Consider the following 18,859-nt stretch of genomic DNA (forward strand, 5'->3'; position numbering starts at 1 on the left):
TTCCAGCGAGTTCCATCTGATAGCTAACAGTTACTTTAGCCAGTGCCAAAGTCAAGGAGTGGCTTCGGTCTTCTATAATGGCTATCGAATACTCGCCACCAATACATAACTAAAAACTGCATTTGCTCTGCACATACAGCCCGCCGGCAAGTACCCAAATCATGCCAGTCACCTCTCCAAATCCCTCCTAGAAATTCTGGGGCCAAGACTAACTCCAGAAAAATAGTTCAGTGACGTATTCGTCAAAAGTTCTTGCACTGCCCTTGCTGCTTAATTCTGAAATTAATTAAAATGGGGAGCCCCACCCTTGGATTTTACACCGTAGTCAACTTCAGCTGGATGTGGACACTTTTGAGTTCACTTTCCTTCTCCTCCTGCATCAGGCTACTTCTTGCTAGGAGATTTGTTCACTCTTTCACTATTCTCATTCGTCCCCTCTACGCCCCCCTCTTTCCTGACGTTCAACACACGCAAGAACTTAAAGAAGCTCGTGCACCTGCCCATTTCCTTCCGCATAAAACCGTAAAGAATTTAAAACAGAAAGGCCTTTGGTGACACATTTTTCAACACCTCGGTTATCTCTAATAATCTATTCCCAGTAGCTTGGGGGAGGGAGGTAGAGGAAAAAGATAAACCCGAGGGAGCTTTCCTCCACCTACAGCGCAAAAGGTGGCGCGCCGAGGAAAGCGGAGCGCCGCCAGCCCGCAGCTTCCCGGGCTCAGCGCCGCTCTAGGCGCGGACTTGGGGGAAGTACCCCTTAGACGCCAATTCCCTGCACATGGGTGAAAACTTGGCACTTTCTTACTCTGCCTCCCAGATTGACGTCACCTGCTCGACTGGAGGGGACCAGCTTTCTGTTTCACAAGGCGCATTCCCAGCATCAGTGCTCCGGGAAAACACAACGCAGGAGAGGCATGAGCGCTACGGGGACCCCCAAGGGATGGGTCCAGTCATCCACTGACCGCTCCTGATCCAGGCCTCAGTTTCCTCACCTGCAGAACGAGGGGCTGAACTTGATCCCCCTCGGCGCCCACAATCCGAATTACAGTGAAGGAATTAAGATCTTGGGGAGTCATCCCCCCCGCCACCCCCCTACGTTCCTCCAACTTAAGCAATCCTCTTACGAGGATTAGTTTACCTCCAGGCACCTTTCTAGGGTGACTTAGTGGTATCCTTTTCCCATTAGACACTGCCCGAGCCGGACACCTGCAAAACCGGCCTGGCCCACGTTAGGGTCCAACCAAGCGCGTGAAAGAGGAACGCCGACCCACGCTGTCCCGCCCGCGAGGGGGACGTGAAAGATGGGAGGGCCGGGCCTGCCCAGGCCCCGGGGACCCGCCGAAGGAGCCCCGCCCGCGGCCGGGACAAGGGGTCGAGCGCGGGCCGCAGCCGCCCGGGCGGGACGCAGGGCGAGGCCGGGGAATGAATGGGCTAGCGGGCAGGGTGGGGCCGCGGGCCGCCGATACTCACTGAGGAAGACTCGGTACTCGAAGGTGAAGGGCGCGGCGCGCTCCTCGCTGCTGAAGCCGCTCATGGTGGCGGAGACGAGTCGCCGCCGCTGCGACAAAGCCACAAGCCTGCACGCGGCGCCCAGTGACAAGGACAGATCTCGGCGCCTGCGCACTGCAGGGACTGGACCAGCGAGCAAGGAGGGAGAGCGGCCTTTAAAGCGGCTCACGCTCGCGGGCCCGGCCCACCCTGCGCGCAGGCGCACTCCGCCCGGCCCGCGAGTCCCCGCGCCCTAGCCCCGCCCCCTCGGGCCCCGCCTCCGCGAGGCGCCGCGCTGGCTTCCAGACAGGGCCACGTGGCTGCCGGCAGGCTGTGGTTCCAGTCTTCCACCTGGGCGGGCGGGGTTTGCGACTCTGACGCAGAAGGGTAAAAGCGCAAGTTCTCAGCTTGGACCAGATAGAATTGACCGTCGGCTCCTCTCCTACCTTTGGCTCTCGCACACCCTTCCCTGCAGAGTAATTCCTTATCTCAAAAGGCTTTTGTAAGTCATACGCTTCACCCGACACGCCCTGCCTGCGGTCTCAAAGGTGGGCATTTTTCTGATCCATTTAAGCGAAGTTGAGGCATGTCACTGGCACCCGAAATGGATACCAGCTGGGTACCAGCTCCACCGCTTTCTCGTGTATGATATTGGGCAAATTCGCTGTTAAGCTTTCTGACTCAGATTCTCATCTGGGAAATGGAGATAATAACTATTTCATGGGTTATAGGAATGTTTAACTGAGTTGAGACACGTCAAGAGTTGGAGGAGGAGCCTGGCTCCTTGTAAGCGCTCGGGCGGTGTAACTTGTTATTCCCACGTTCCCCGATGGGGGAGGATTCCCTCTGCCCCTTCCTTGCCCAACCCATCCCAGATCCCCGGGGACTGCCGATGGAAGCATTGGGAAAGTCTAGGCGTGAGCTCAGAGTCCCTGGAGGACGTTTCTCTCAGGCATAAGCTCCTAGGAGCTTGTTTTTCTACTCTTGCATCGTGTCAGGCCAGACCCCTAAAACTAAAGTCTGATTGAGGCTGTGGGCAGATAATTGCATCACTTACTTCCCCAATCCTATATGTTAAAAAAAAAAAAGTATGTTTCAAAATCCGAATTATAACTTAGGAAATTGTTATTCACTAATTTGATTATATAATAATGATTATTTCAAAGAATACCTGGCTTTATTTAAAAATTTTGATGGGCTGGGTTTCTTTAAATAATCTTGTTTTTCTAAGGCATTGGAGATAATGTGCCTTAAAGACAATTTAATTTAAACTTTTTTTCAAAACAATGTCTATTTGTAAAACGAGATGCTCCCTGATTAAATGAAAACCTAGTAAGATAATTTTCTAATTAGTTGGAAGGAGTGTCTCTCCCTTGCCTCTATCCAGACTCCTGTTAATTTTCAGAAGGCCATGACTCACTGACCTTTTGAACACTACCCCACACTGTTTTACTATGGAACACAAGGGGAGAGAAAAAATAGAGCAATAGTTTAGTCAGTAAAACAATGTATTGCTGAAAGTTAAAGGAATCTTTGCAAAGTGAATACTAATTAGGGTCAAGTTCAGAGAGTTTTTTAAAGAGGATGCTCTTTTGATCGACCTGCTCTCTCAATTTTCTGCCTTTGAGAAGATGGAACTACTTTTCTTGGAAAAACTCAGAATCTCCTCTGTGACTGACTTATGAACAGACAGAAATTATGCAATAATGTGCCACACACAAGTGCTTTTGTTTCCTGCCAGCTCATAGCACAATAATAAAGTCTTACTGACCTCTGGACTGGCACACTAGCTCTTGTGTCATCGAATGTGTTCAGAGAGCCAATCAGTACCAACTTCAATAAAACACTGAGGCCTGGCTTTGCTGGGGCTCATGTCAGTGCCTTGTAACTTTCCCTTGCAGACAAGAGTGGTGAGCCCCACAGGACCAAGTAGATCTTGTTCTCTTTCTCATGTCTCCCTGGGGCTGAGCCCAGTATCTGGCCTAGAGTAGATGTTTAATGAATCTTTGTTGGACCAATGGATAGAGGAAATAATCAAAAGGAGGGGGAAAATACCTTCTTAAGTATATTTGACAGAGGAGCACCCCTGTCCTCAGACATTATCCTTCTTTCTCTGTAACCAAATCCGATAACGCTTTTCGGTCGGTATCCTGTGCTCTTTGCTGTGGGTGATCCTGTTGGGTACCTGCAATTTCCTGATGCCCTCTCCTCCTTGGCTGGTGGCTGCACTCTCTTCTGACATTCCTTCTACTTCTCTGGCCACTCATTTCCCATCCTCCCCCTTAGCTTTCTCGTCATCTCTTTATTTTAATCATCATTGTCTTCTTACTTCTCATATTCTCTCTCTCTAGATATACCCTCTCCCTAAGTTATCTCATATATATATTTGGTGTCAAATACCACCTATAGGTCCTATAACATGAAAACTTTCAAATCTATAAATTTTGTTTAACACTTACTGTGGCCATGCTCTGTGCTAGATGGTAGGGATCTAGCTCTTAGAAAGACATGGTGCTGGCCCTCACAGAACTTACAGTCTGAAGGGAAGACAGACTTCAACAAATAATTACAATAAATTTGGATATGTAGAATGATAGAGGAAATATGGGGCGTTGCATTATGGGAGCAGAGAACCTCTTGAAGGAAGTGACCCTTAACCTGTGACCTGAAGGATGAGAAGGGGTTCATAAGGTGGAGGACAAGATAGAAGCCAGAAAAGGATTATTAAGAGATGAAACCAGAGATATGGTCAGGGTTAAATGGTGAAGGGCCTTGGAAGGCCTCATGTGGGGTTTGAACTTTTCCCTAAGAGCAATGAGAAACCTGAGAAGGGTATTTGCCAGGAAAGTGACATAATCAGAATTGCTTTAAAAAGTGTCTCTATTAGCAGCTTGGAGCCTGAATGAGGTTTAGCAAGACTAGAGGCAGGGAGAGCAATGAGAAGGCTGCTGCAGTGGCCCAGGTGAAAGATGATGGTGTTGCCCTGGGCTTGGGTAGCCAAAGAGAAGACTAATTATGGAGCTAAATTCAAGAGAGAATCGATGGAATTGATCATTGGTTGGACAGAGTGAAAGATCAGGGAGATGAATTTGAGCATGATTTCTAGGTTTCTGGTGACAACAACTGGTTGAATGGTGTGTCATTTACTGACATAGTTTCGTTGGGATGGAAGGTGAGAAAAATGATGACTTTGTTTTGAGTATTATGGCAAACACCGATAGTAGCCTGCCCAATAGCATATTACTCCTCCTTTCTAAAAGAATCCTGATTTTGTTCAGGTATCTACTCCTCTGTGTTTACATTTGCTTCAGGGCATCCAGCCCCTCCACTGTCTTCAAAGAATGAGTTTTAAACAAGCTAAGACAATCATGGTTGCCAGCGATAGTTTCAGGCACGCAAATGTGATGCAATTATGTCCAATGGGATGAAGGGAAGGCTGCTAGAAGGTTTCTGGAAAAGATTTACTCTCTCTTAAAAAGAGAGTATACTTTGGATGCTTGTTGTGTGAAGCCAGAGAGACTTGGCAGGTTGTTTGTTATAGCAGCTTAAACCAGCAAAAGCTAACTAACACAAATGGCTACCGCAGCTGCAGTCCTCTTAGAAGGCATCAGTCATCAGGAGAGTTTGCCTGAGAACCAAGCTGACACGTAGAGATCAGGAAAGCAGAAATAGGGCAAGAATCTGAGTTTTTAAGATGTCTTTGACTTGTTGACTTAACCAACCCTGGAGTTACTTTGCCTCTGGAACCTTTTATTGAGTTAGATAATAAGTTCCTTAGAGTTTAAACCAGTTAAATTGGGGTTTTCTATTATTGAACTAAAAGCATCTTGGCTAAAATAGACTGATAGCCTAAAAAATGAATGAAATTCTGACACATGCTACAACATGGATGAACCTTGAAGACATTATGCTAAGTGAAATAAACTAGTCACAAAAGGACAAATATTGTGTGATTCCACTTACATGAAGTTTCACCTAGAGTGGTAAAATTCACAGACACATAAAGTATAATGGTGGTTGTCAGGTGCTGAGGGGAAGAGGAGATGGGGAGTTGTTTAATGGAGTTTCAGTTTTGGAAGAGAAAAAAGTTCTGGAGATGAATGGTGTGATGGTTGCACGACAGTATGAATGTACTAAATGCCACTGAACTGTACACTTAAAAATGGTTGAGATGGTAAAAAAAAAAATGATATAATTAAATATATCTTTCCTTAAAAAAAATGCGAAATTTAAGACATCTGTGATCAATAATTACTCCAAAATTTGTACATAGATGGTGTATCACCTAGGTCCAACCAGACAAAAACTACTCAAAATGTTTAAAACAGAGGAACTTTAATGCAGGGAATTGGTAAATAAGCAATAGAAGAGGCGAGAGGCCAAATATAGATTAGCAACAGCAGGAAGCCACAACCGTCTCTAGGCCAGAGGGACTAGGCAGGAGGAAGAGGCAGGGTCACCAAAGGGAGTCACTCAGGGGCTGTGGACAGAAGCTAGAAGCACAGTGGGCCTGCCCATCTGGAGATAGAGCTGCTGCTGGAGCTGCTACCTGGGGCAAAAAGGGAAGGGGAGACGTATTCTTTCCCTGCCTCATGCCCTCCAGTCTCCTGTCAGGGTCTCCCATTGGCTGGGCCCAGATGAAAACCAACTGTATTAGTCAATTTTGACTAGTTTATGCTACTGTAACAAACAATATACAGAATTTCAATTGGTTACAAGAATGAACATGAACATTTATTTCTTGTTCAAGTTCCAATATCATGGTGGTGATATGGGTCAGCTGTGGTTCTGCCCCATATGTCTTCTCATTTGCAGACTGAGGCTTAAGTGGCATCCCCCATCTTGATCTTATTGCAGAGGGAGAAAACAAATGGCCAAACCAAACGATGGCTCTAAAGCTTTGGATCAGAAGCAGTATATATCACTTCCACTCACATTCAATTAGCTAAAGCAAGTCTTATGACCTTGTCTGATGCCAATGAGCCATGGAAATAAACTCCTCCTTTAGCAGACATTGCAAGTGGGTAACCATGTATAGGAATGTATAATTCTCCTATAGAGAGAGAAGTAAATAAATAGTAACAAGAATGCTGTCTTATCACACACAGTGTACTTTCTTAATCGTAAATATTCATTTGTCCCCTTTTTGCATGAAAAATACACTTACTCTCCCTACAAAGAATGACACTCAAAAGTCTCAACCAATCATGACGTCAGAGTCAGTTTAGTATCTCATGATAGTTTCTGTGTTATGTCCAGATATGGCTCCTCTTGATCCAGAGACTTACGCACTTAAAACAAACAAATGTTATCTACTGCTCCCCACATCTGTACCTAATAAGAAATGGTTAAACAAGGACAGAATAAACAGTGAAATAAACACCTATTCATCAAAAGAAAGAATGCGAGGCACACAGCTATGACTGGTTGTCAGAATTCCAAAATTCTACTGGGTGTGGGAAACATTCCTTGATTAAGTTCCAGTTCAGCTCTCTTGAGTTGCCTCCTGTTATTGTTCTTCAGAGCCCTTGGCCTTACTCTATGGAAGTTCCTTTCTTTTCCAATATCCTTCTTGGCCACATTTGGAAAATATATACTCCTTAGGGATTGAGCAGCTTTTGCAACTTCCTTCCTTCCTGCTCACAGAAATTGGGGAGCCCAAAAGTTGTTCTCCAGTAGTCATAACCTCTTTTAGCCCAAGTTGGTGCATCTTGGAAGTACAACTCTTTTCAAAACTTGTATAGTGTTTAGCTATCTGATTCTAGCCAGCTCCATGTGCCCGTTACCGCACCTGTAATTCTTTCCAAGAAATGCCTCTCTCTCTAGGTGTAATTGCTACAGTAACTTGAACTTATCAAGCCTCCATTGGAGAGCATGCTCTTAGTGTATTTTTCCTGAGTCGTTGTATCCAAGAAAGGATGTACTAGAAGCTCTGGTCTCTCTCCCAAGGCTGTTTTAATTTGACATGTAATCAACTTTGTTACTGAAAGCATTTCTTAATTTCTCTCCTTTATTTGAGATGAGCAAGAGTTGAGTCTTTTAACCCTGCCGATCCTGAAACTTCGGAGTCTCCCGTTATCCCTTTCATCCCTGCTTACGAAACAGCTAATTCTTTTCTAAGCTCATCTGTTTCTTGTAGTTTCCTGTCAAATGCAGCTAAATGCAACCAAGGCACACTAGTAACAATCTGTTTCCCAGCCTCTTTGCATAAAACGACAGGCTCCTTGGTACATTATCTGCCTTCCACGGGACCAAAGGCTGTGGTCCTTGCTGCCCACCACTAGGTCCCAAAGCCAATGACACACTTTTTAGGAAAGCATTCTGCTCCTGCCACCAATTCCTCTGTCAGCTTTTCTAGATAATGTTGTGTTAACTGACAACCCTCCCCCCTAATCTTACAATGACATTCACTTCTTTCTCAGATTACATGTCAGGGCTTTGGCTCTGTTCCGTGTATCTATTATTCTGGGCTCCTGACAGAGGGAACGGCTCCTTTCTTGGTCTCATAGTAGAAGGAGAAGAGAAATGGCTTGAACCTCATCATGGCTCCTAAAGCTTCTGGTAGGAGTTGGTATTAGCAACTTCTGCTCACCTTCCATTGGCTAAAGCAAGTTATGTAGCCAGGTCCAGTGACAAGGGAGCAGGGAAGTATACTCATCTTCAGAGAGGCACCATAAGGCACTGGGCAATGTGGGGATATATACTCCTGTTACAGAGAGGAGAGTGAATAATTAGGAACAATAATATAATCTTGCATTCCTCTGACACAGGAGCTTGAGAAAACTAGTCTACAGTGGTTAGCTGCCCCCAGCCCCCTCCTCCACTACACAACAAATACAGCTGAGCAGGGGAAGAATAAAGAATGGATATGACAACAGGGACTTAGGATAGCAATAGAATTGGATGAGGAGGCAGCTTGAAATTGCATTTGTGTAGTCCATTATATAAGACAGAGGGAAAAAATTGTCCAGAATTATCAGTGACAAATAATGGAGGGAATCTTATAGACATTCTGGAGGTGGGGAGAAACAAAATTCCTAGTTGAGATGTCCAAGGAGTAGTTAGATATAAGGCATTGAACTCAGAAAAGAAAGGAAGGTTAGGGGCCAGCCCCATGGCCGAGTGGTGAAGTTTATGGGCTTCTGTGGCCCAGGGTTTTGCCAGTTCGAATCCTGGGTACGGACATGGCACCACTCATCAAGCCACGCTGAGGCAGCATCCCACATGCTACAACTAGAAGGACCCACAGCTGAAAATATACAACTATGTGCCAGGGGACTTTGGGAGAAAAAAGGAAAAATAAATCTTTTTAAAAAATTAAAAAAAAAAGAAAGGACAGTTGGCCAGAGTCATTGATGTGGGTGATTTTAGCCACAAGAGAAGGTAAAACCACCTACAGGAAGTATATAGAGTAATAATTTTTTAAAAAGCAGGGGGTCTAGAACAGAACCCAAGGAATTCCAATATTCCAGGGACAGATGGCAGAAGAGGTGTCCACAAAGGGGTCTGAGAAGGAATGCCAGTGAGGTGGGAGATAAAACACAGCACTGTGATGTCTTAGAAGCCAGGGGAAGAGGAGGTGTTAGGAAGAAATTATGGTCAACTCTTATATACAGCTGCCTTCTGGACTTCTCTGCCTGGCTGCCCCATGAGCATCTTGTATTCACCAAATCCAAAAATGAACTTTCCTTTTTCTCTCTTGAGTCCTCTGTCGCAGTTACTGGTGCCACAACTGCCCAGTCAGCCAACCTGGAAGGTCCTCCAGGCTCCCCCTGGTTAACCTTTGCAGCAGCCACTGGTGGTTGCCTACCCAACACCTGTTCACTCTTCCTTTCTCCTTCCCAACAGGACTCTGTTGTTGTTCAGACATGCATCCACCTTCCCCTGCATGGCCCTGTGCTTCGGGGATTGCAGTGTCATCCCAGCCCCAGGGGACGGTCTGATTAGTCCAAGTTAATCACAGTGGTTCCGTTCCCCTTGCCAGTGACTAGTTTGGTCGTGGGTATGTGACACAATTCTGGCCAAGGCAGTTCTAAGGTGAGTGTGATAGAGGCTTCTGTGTAAAGTTCTGTTCCTTCTATGAGAGATACACTAGAAGAGGCCGTCTCTTCTTCTCTTGGGTATGGTCTTGGGATTTGCCAAGCACAGCTGTCTTACAACCTGGAGGAGAGGTAGCCTGTAGGTAATATTGATACACTTACCATGAAGATGCCAAGTGGAAAAACCTTGGGTCTTGATAATGTCATTGAGCTGCTCACTTAACCAACCCTGGGCCTTCCCTGCCTCAGGTCTTCTTACAAAGAGGTAATAAATTAACCTTATTAATAGCTAATAAATTATACGAGATAGTTTGACTTTGCTGTTGTGTTTAAACCAATTTGATTGAGAGTAGTCTGTTTCTTGGTGGCTGAAAAACGTTCTAATGGATACGGTTTCTCAGTGGTCTTTCACCCTCTCCCTCAGGTTGATTGGAGATGGACTCTAGTTCCAGAGATGGGCCTTGATTTGTCTAAATCAGTCATTGTACTCCTACCCCCTTTGACTGTTCCAGAACCCACTGAAGAACATGGGATTCAGAACATGACATTCCCCTAGCCACAGAAATTGGTTCAGGAATGGATATCTGACCCAATTTGAACCAATGAAAGTTTGCTGCCTCCTTCTGAGAAGGTACTTTGCTCTCTCAGGAGAAAGTCAGGGGGGCAGATATCCCCCCCGCAAGGTGAACAAGAAAGCATGTAGCTCTGATTGCCAATAGCTGCATTCTGCACCACAAGGGAAGCCAGCCTGAGGAGGAAGTTGACACTGTAGATGGCAGAGAAGAGGAATGGAGACAACCTGGGTCCCTGATAACATTGTTGAGCCTCTGGATCAACCAATCCTCTGTGCTTACTGTTATATGAACCAACATGTCCCTTTTGTTTAAGCCAATTTGAGTCAGATTTCGCAGTGGCAACTAAAAGCATCCTGGATAATGACCTGATAATGACTCCCACATCCTACCAGTTACCAGGTGTGATATTATGATTTATAAGAAATATATATATATATTTGGTCATTCAGATTATCTATTTGGTCTTCATCTACAGCTCTTGGCTCACAGCATTTAAAACCCTTGGCATTTCCTGAGCCGTAAGGGCAATGGGAGCATCTTTTGTTATAATATTGGTCTCTTGTCCTCAGTTCCTGGAAAGCTTCAGAGCCATAAAGGTGAAAAGAGTGTTTTGTTTATGTTAATGAAGGTGACTCTTGGATCTCACCCAAGGGTGGGGGCTGGTGGCCAGGAGATCAAAGGATTAGTACTTTCAGTCCCACTGCCTGATTTCTGGGGAGTGGAAGGGGGCTTGAGGTTGAATCAGTTGCCAATAGCCAATGACTCAGTCAATCATGACTACTTAATGAAGCCTCCATAAAACCCCAAAAAGAATAGCTTGTTGGCCCTTCTTTTTTGGAGAGCTTCCACACTGGGGGACCAGAAAACTTCCATGTGCCACTGTGACAGGCCCCAAGCTCCCCAAGGAAAGAAGCTCCTTTGTTTGGGACCCTGCCCTATGTATCTCTTCATCTGGCTGTTGATTTGTATTATTTAATATCTTTTGTAACAAATCAGTAAATGGGTTTTCTTGAGCTCTGTGTGCCATTCTAGAAAATTAATCAAACCTGAGGAGAGGGTCATGGGAACGTCTGATTTATAGCCAGTCGGTCAGAACTACAGGTAACAACCTGGACTTGCTCTTGGCATCCTGAGTTGGAGGGGCTTCTTGGAACCTCCGGTTTGTAGGCCAGAAGCACAGGTAATGAGTGGGCCTTGCACTGGCGTCTGAAGTGGAGGGCAGTCCTGTGGGACTGAGCCCTTTACCTGTGGGATCTGATTCAACTCTGTGTAGATAGTGTCAGAACTGAATTGAATTCTGGGACACCCTGCTGATGTCCAAGAACCGCTTGTTGGAGTGGGGAAACCTCCACACACACACAATGGAGTTGGATCCAGGAACCCTTTGCACCAGGAGATATTGAATTGATCTCTCAAACATCTCTTGAATTTGTCACCTCTTCTCCATCCCTACCGCCTCAGCCAGTCCTGGGACTTCTCATGTGGATTCCTGCAAGTACCTCCTACCTCGCTTGTCTCCAGCTCTGTCTCCCTCCAAGTCATTCTCTACCTGCCGCCAGTGTGAGCTTTAATGGATAAAGATCTGAATGCATCACTTCCCTGCTTCAAACCCTCTACCTGGTTGTCTCCAACTCAGTTTTTAAGACTTATTTCAAGTTTCTTATAGGAGCTCTTTTCTAACACTCCTCAGGCTGTCCCATTGCTTCTTCGGCCAACCACGAGGCCTCATCGAAGAAAGTACTGTACCACAGTATGATGTTTTTCTTTTCCATCTCTGCGCACTGGACTGTGGGGACGTCCGTGTTCCCAGACTCCAAAGACACTACTTTTGTTGAGCACACATATGCTAGAATTATTTCGTCTAAACTGCTGCATACGCTTAAAAGTGGGGAGCTAACCAAGTAGGCAATTTGATATAGTGTCAAGAACACTCAACTGCAACCCACAAAGCCCTAAAGTTTGTTTTGATTTCACCACTTAGGAGCTGTGGGGGCCTCAAGGAAATGCCTTGGGCTCCACGCATCTGTAAAGTGGGAATAAGAATGTGATGTCGGTGGTAATATAGTCTACTGTCTACCTTTTCTGAAGGGATGATTACTTCGCCTGGGAATTTTTCATTCACAGTAAAGACACAAAAAAAGGCAAACTACTAATGCAATAGAAAGTAAAATGTAAACATGAAGTCTTTTATAATGAGTTTATTTTTCATCACTTTTAGCATAGGTAAAAGAATTAGGTTCCAAAGACATGGACCAGAGGAGAATGAAGGAGGTGATCATGATCATTAGAGGTGACTTCAAAGGATCGCCAGACAGCATGACACAAAATGCACTTCCTTGGGGCAGTCAGAATACATGAATGTAGGTTATTCTGTCATAAACAACTTGGCTTTGGCTGTTCTAATCTCCCTGCAGAAAGGAAGACAGAGTGGGGTGGGGGGTGATTACTCCTCAAACACAGAGTGATTTACCACCACCACTGGCTCTGTGACAGATAAACTAATTTGCCCAAATCACGAAGCTTGGGTTTTTCCAGCCACACTCATTTGGTTGCTTGCACATGACAACAGCAGCATTTGTTGGTGATGGGAGTCAAAGGCCTGGGCGTTGCAGCTAGGGAGAGAGCACAAACAACTCAAGGCAGCACAGTACAGCAAGTTCGGCAGCTTTCATCCCCTGACCACAAGGCAGGAGAGTGGAAAGGTTGATTTCTTTCAGCCCATGGCTGCATGAAGGCTTGATGGGTCAAACTAAATTTACACCTTTTACTTAAACTGCTGGTATTCCTTCCATCTCAAATCTTTGGAAGTCACTGAATGTGATAGAAATGTGGTCTTCGGGCCAAAACAGCAGTCTGGAGCCTGTGGCTGGCTGGATTTATTTTTAGGATTAGAGGGGACCTCCCTTTAATTTAATTTAATTTAATTTTCTAACTTTTAGGATTAGAGGGGAGCCTCTTTCATTTATTCTGAACCTCAGTTTCCCAAATATAGGAAGGAGGATCCACAGCAGCTTGGGGGAGTGGCAAAACCCTGGGCTTCCTGGTCAGACGGACCAAGATGTGAGTCTCAGCTTTGGCACTTCCTAATTATATGATCTTCAGTAAGTTACTTAACTTCTTTGAGCCTTAGTTTGGGAATAATAATAAATACCTTCTTATTTCATTACTTCATTCATTCGACAGACATTTATTGAGTGCCTCTTCTGTACCAAGCAATGTTCTAGGTCTGAGTCCACAAAGATGAGTGAAATAGACATAGTTCCTGGCCTCCTGGAGCTTATGGTCTGTGGTGAGAAATAAATCACAGACACACAAAGCACTTACGACCGTGCCTGGCTTTTAACATTTAACATAAATGTTTTGAGTTGACCAGAAATGTAATTATTGACATTCAGTACCATTTGTTATGCGTTCTTTCCTTTTTCATTGATCCCTATCCTATCTCAGGGCCTTTGTACATGATATTCTCTCTGTCTGGCATGTTCTTTCCTCAGCTATTCCCATGGCTCCTTCTCTCACTTCATTCTTATCTGAACTCAAATGTCACCTCCTCAGAGAGGCCATTCCTAACCACCTATTAAATAGCCCTCCCGTGTCCATTATGTCTCAACAAAAATGCAAAAATCCTTTTTTTAAAATAGCCCTCTCACCTCTTTCACATTCTATCCACTTATCTTACTTTAAACCCATTCTTGATGGGTTTAAAAATTATCTGTCGGTGTTAAGTTTCTCTTAGATTTAAGGCAAATTTTTGTGGTAAAATTTCTACAATAATCATATTTTTAAAAGACAGACTTGAAAACACTTTACAGTAGAAGATATAACAATGACAAATAAGCATATGAAAAGATGCCCAGCATCACCAGTGATCATTTTTAAGAGACTGATACTACTAAATGTTGGCAAGAACAACTGGAACTCTCTCATGAGAGCAAGAACACTGCTGATGGAATGCAAAATGGTACAGCAACTTTGGAAAATACTTGGGCACAGTTAAACTATACACTTAAACCATACAACCCAGTAAACGCACTCCTAGGTATTTACCCAAGAAAATTGAGAACGTATATACATATAAGGACTTGCATATGAACATTCATAGCAGCATTATTCATAATTCTAAATTTATAAAAACTGGTAACAACCCAAGAGTCTATCAACTGATGAATCGACAAACAAAATGTGATGTACTCATACAATAGAATACTACTCAGCAATAAAAAGGAACAAGCTACTGATACATGCTACAACATGCGCAAATCTCAAAAACATCATGCTAAGTGAAAGAAGCCATACTCAAGGGCTACACAGCCTATCATTCCATGTGTATGACATTCTGAAATCAGACAGGTGGTTATCTGGGGCCAGGAGTGGGGAGAGGGGTGACTACAAATTGGCACAAGGGAATTTTGGGGGATGCTGGAAATATCTTGAGTGTGATGGTGATTATACAACTGTATATAATAGCTAAAACTCATTGAACTGTTCATGTAAGATGGGTGAATTTTATTGTAAATGAATTATTTCTTAATAAAGCTGTTACAAAATTTTTACACATATAGATATATATGCATAGAAAATGACTCTATGCTTATCTCTTGTGGTGGGATTTGGGTGCTTTTTATTTTCTTCTCTTTGCTTATCTAAATTGTGTAAAATTTCCACAGTGATTATAGAGTGCTTTTGTAGAGAGAGAAACCAACAATAAAATGCCATAAACATAAATAATTGGGTTATTCAACAAGGAATCTCTTGTTGAGCCAACATTGTTTGCTTGTAATGAGGCCCATTTGGGTCACCTCCTTCTCATCTGTCTTTTCTCAGTGGCACTTGGAAGGGGTGAGCTGAGGAAATGGATGCAAAAAGGTACAGAGCTTAATAGCAATGCTTTGTCCATCCAGCTCTCGGTTTGGCTCTCACCTTGATTTTTGAATGAATACACAGTAGACTAATGATAGGGGGGCTCTCATCCTACTTTGCCAACTCCATCTTCCATTCCAACCCAATCAACTCATGTGTCCTCCAGGCCCCAAGAGAAAGTCCTCATAGGGCTGGACGGATTGTGGTTTGTAGGGTCTAGGCTGGGCCCCTGCCTCCAGCTCACATTGGTCTGTTGAGTGCTGCGTGGTCTTGGAGAAGTCAAGAGGCCATTCATCAATGGAGACCCATGATTAGAACAACTGCCTCATGCTGCACATGGCGGGACAGGACACGGAGTTCCTCTAAGAGCCTCTCTGGGGTGCGGGTGCTCAGTGTCAACAAGCCCTTGGCTCTTTTCCCCATCACACATCCAATTCGTCTCCTAACTTTCTGCCTGTGAAAGGCAGTCACCTTAGGAGACCTGACCAGCCCGTAGGTGGAGGATGCCACATCAGGAGAAGTCTGCATTGCTTGCCATTGCACGCCTGGGGGTAGCCAGACAAGGTCTCTGACAGGGCCCAGGTGTCAGGACACAGAATTCTAGTGAGGATAATAAAGCTACACTTACAAAAAAGGTTCAAAAATACCCTATGGAGGGAGCTCACAGTTTTCTAGCCACTCTAGTCCAGAAGTAAAGCCCAGCAGAAGCTCAGAGCAGTTGGGGTGGGCACAGGGGAGTGAGACAAATCATAGCTTTCCTCAGAGCTTCTACTTCATTACCCATAAATGCTAGGTTGGGAGAAATCCCAGGTCCCCAAACTGGGGTCTCTGTCCTCAGGGTTCACAAAGGCACTATTTTCAGGAACTACTTCTAATATCTTAAAACTCCACACATTATTCACAATAGTCAAAAGGTGAAAACAACCCAAGTGTCCATTGACTGATGAATGGGTAAACAAAATGTGATGTGTGTGTGTATACACACACATATATAACAATGGAATATTCTTCAACCTTAAGAAGGAACAGAGTACTGCACATGCTGCCACATGGATGAACCTTGAAGACATTATGCTCAGTGAAAGAAGCCAGTCACAAAAGGACAAATACCGCATGACTGTACTTGTATGAGGCACCTAGAGTAGTCAAATTCATACAACAGAAAGTAGAGTGGTTGGTGCCAGGGCCGCAGGGGCTGGGAGGGATGGGCAGTTATCGTTTAATGCGTCCAGAGTTGCAGTTTGGGATGTTAAAAAAAAATTCTGGAAACAGTTATAGCAATGGTTACACAATAATGTGAAAGCACTTAATGCCACTGAACCGTACACTTAAAGATGGCTACAACGGTAAATTTAATGTTGTGCACGTTTCACCACATACACAAAAAATGAACAGTCCACAGGTACCCACAAGGCCTCAACCCCTCACGAAAGCATCAAGTCATGCCTGTTACCACTCAGATCAAATCTCCGAATGGGCAGGCAGGACCTTTGATTGATCTTCAAAAAGAAATAAAAATAACAGCAGAATACATCAGTTATGACCTAGTGTAGTTTTTGTGGTAGGCACAGCCTTTCAGAGCATGGCATCTTCGGGGGAAATGAAACAAAGGGGCCTTGGTGGAAAGGTTGGCTTGAGTGAGTGCCCTGGTTTCCCCCTGCTGTGGAGGCTGTGATTTTGTGGTTGAGGCAGTCATGCTAAAGGAGAAACGCACCCAGAGGAGAGACCAGACTGTGTCTCTGGACAGATGCCACCCAGGCACAGGGACAAGCATTTGAGTTTGAGATGGCCTTTTCTCTGGCCTATTTTTAGAGCCTGGAGTCAGAGTTCTTCACAGTAAGCAGCTGGGAACTCTCTGTCCTACATGACACATAACACTGATACAGTACCAAAAATGGGGCCCACACATGCACTAGCTAATGAGGGACAGGACGGCACACCCTCTCTTGAGACCCTCATCCATCACCCCAGACCCCTGGATCGTGTGGAGTTGTGATGGATCCTGGCAGCCCGCTCAACACATGGGTTTATAGATACTGTGTGCAGCACAGCTCAGGAAGGATATTACAAGAATTAACACAATAGACTTCCATCTCCCGGACCAAGATCTTGAGGGTGAGGATTCTGGTTCACTATCAGGCAAAAAACTTTCGCGAGAATTTCCCGCTCTCCTCCCCCTTATGCCCAATCCAGCTTCCTTGAAAGGCTGGATGCAGCGTGGAAAGGAACCATCAGAAGACAAATTCTAATTCAAACCTTTGCGGCCTGCGACCTTGGCCACTTTGAGCCTTTGTTACTTTGTGAAATGGCAACAACATCTCCTTCCACCTCATTTTATGAATCAAATGAGACAGTGTCTGGGGACATGCTTGGAGACAACATATTGTACAATTGCTTAAGAATTTTCTTCTGCCCCAACATCTAGTACATAATGTGGAGTAAACACGGTTAAGTCAATGTGTATCGATTGGATACAGTCAAAGCCTCAGAGTCACATTCGCTGCCCTGACCCCTGGAAATGTTCTTTTTTTTTTTTTTTTAAGATTTTATTTTTTCCTTTTTCTCCCCAAATCCCCCCGGTACATAGTTGTATATTCTTCGTTGTGGGTCCTTCTAGTTGTGGCATGTGGGACACTGCCTCAGCGTGGTTTGATGAGCAGTGTCATGTCTGCGCCCAGGATTCGAACCAACGAAACACTGGGCCGCCTGCAGCGGAGCGCGCGAACTTAACCACTCGGCCACGGGGCCAGCCCCCTGGAAATGTTCTTTTTTATTCACTAAAACTCTAGCAACACTTTGTCTTCCATAGAGATGAGGGGGAAATGTCCAGTTAACTGCAGGTTATTGGGGCCGTGCAAGGACCACCGAGTCAGTCCCATCTCCTTCCATCTCAGGAGCAGTCTCCTTTCTTCAAGCTCATGTAGGTGTGCTGAGTGAGAGCCAAGTACACAAGGGACTTCCTGATCCCCAACCCTTTTTAGGGTACATGAGTTATCTGTGTTGGAAAGGGGTTTAGTGTTTGTCCTCCATGAAGCCCCAAAGGGCACCACAGCTTCCCTTGGTCAACTTCTCCGCCCATTCCCCAGAGGCAGCAGGGAAAAAGAGGCCTTGGGGAAGGCTTTGTGCTTGCAGCTCCAGTGAGCAGCTACATTTCCAAAGGCTGAAAGGGGATACTGTGTTCTCCCTTTCTCCTGTCCATGAATAAATAAACCCACGCCTCCCTGTGGCCTTGCAGCTGCCTGTTGCATTATGAGTTCTTGTTGGGCCTGGGGGATGGCAGTGGGCCCTATGAGGAAAGGAGAGAGAACAGAGCTCACCCGGCCCTTCTCTGGGCTCAGACCGGGAGGGCAACACCTGGAGGGCAAGACTCCCGGGGGTTCATTCTGCAGCTGCTCAGACATGACGTCCTGATGTAGTACTTAGGAAGAGAATGGCCCTGGGCACCTCTTGGAACAAAGACAAACCTACGCAGAGCTGGCAGGAGGGGCGCACCATGTTCTTGTGGGAAGAGGTCAAGGAAGGTGGCTTCAGTAATACATAAGGGACTCCAGGACACCAACACAAAGCATCAAATGGACAGGCCAGCTTTTCTTTCTGCTTCTTCCCAGCTGCCTAATGAGGATTTACACATTTCACTGTGCTCCTCCTTAAGGGGCCCCTCTGGAGAAAGGTGAGATGGTAAAAACCAAACAGGCCCTGGAATCAGGCCCTGTGAGATTTCCAGCTGTGAGAGTGGGCTGGCCTCGTCTCCTCTCCAGGCCTCAGTTTCCCATCTGTAGAAGGGGGATAAGAAAGCCTATTCCCAAAGCATTGTGAGGATTCACGAGATGACGGTTGTGGCGCCCACCACACAGAAGGGTTTTGGGGAAACTTGGCTCCTCTTCCCTTGCCCTCCTT

General features: G+C 45.3%; 1 protein-coding gene and 1 long non-coding RNA gene across 2 annotated transcripts in view; one reads left to right on the plus strand and one right to left on the minus strand.

Moving 5' to 3' along the window:
* Positions 1-1,755, minus strand: part of PPA1 (inorganic pyrophosphatase 1) — a 31,706-nt gene extending 29,951 nt beyond the window's left edge. The window contains exon 1 of the mRNA XM_023644229.2: positions 1,471-1,755. Coding sequence (XP_023499997.1) covers positions 1,471-1,534 — 64 coding nt within the window. The 5' untranslated portion in view covers positions 1,535-1,755. The remainder of the gene's footprint in view (positions 1-1,470) is intronic.
* A 74-nt stretch (positions 1,756-1,829) lies between these two features.
* On the plus strand, positions 1,830-14,827 carry LOC138916205 (uncharacterized). The gene is made up of 2 exons (XR_011423121.1): positions 1,830-2,036; positions 9,952-14,827. It is a non-coding gene; the product is annotated as an uncharacterized lncRNA (long non-coding RNA).
* The last annotated feature ends 4,032 nt before the right edge of the window (positions 14,828-18,859 follow it).

Source organism: Equus caballus, chromosome 1, assembly GCF_041296265.1.
Source record: "Equus caballus isolate H_3958 breed thoroughbred chromosome 1, TB-T2T, whole genome shotgun sequence".
Taxonomy (NCBI): domain Eukaryota; kingdom Metazoa; phylum Chordata; class Mammalia; order Perissodactyla; family Equidae; genus Equus; species Equus caballus.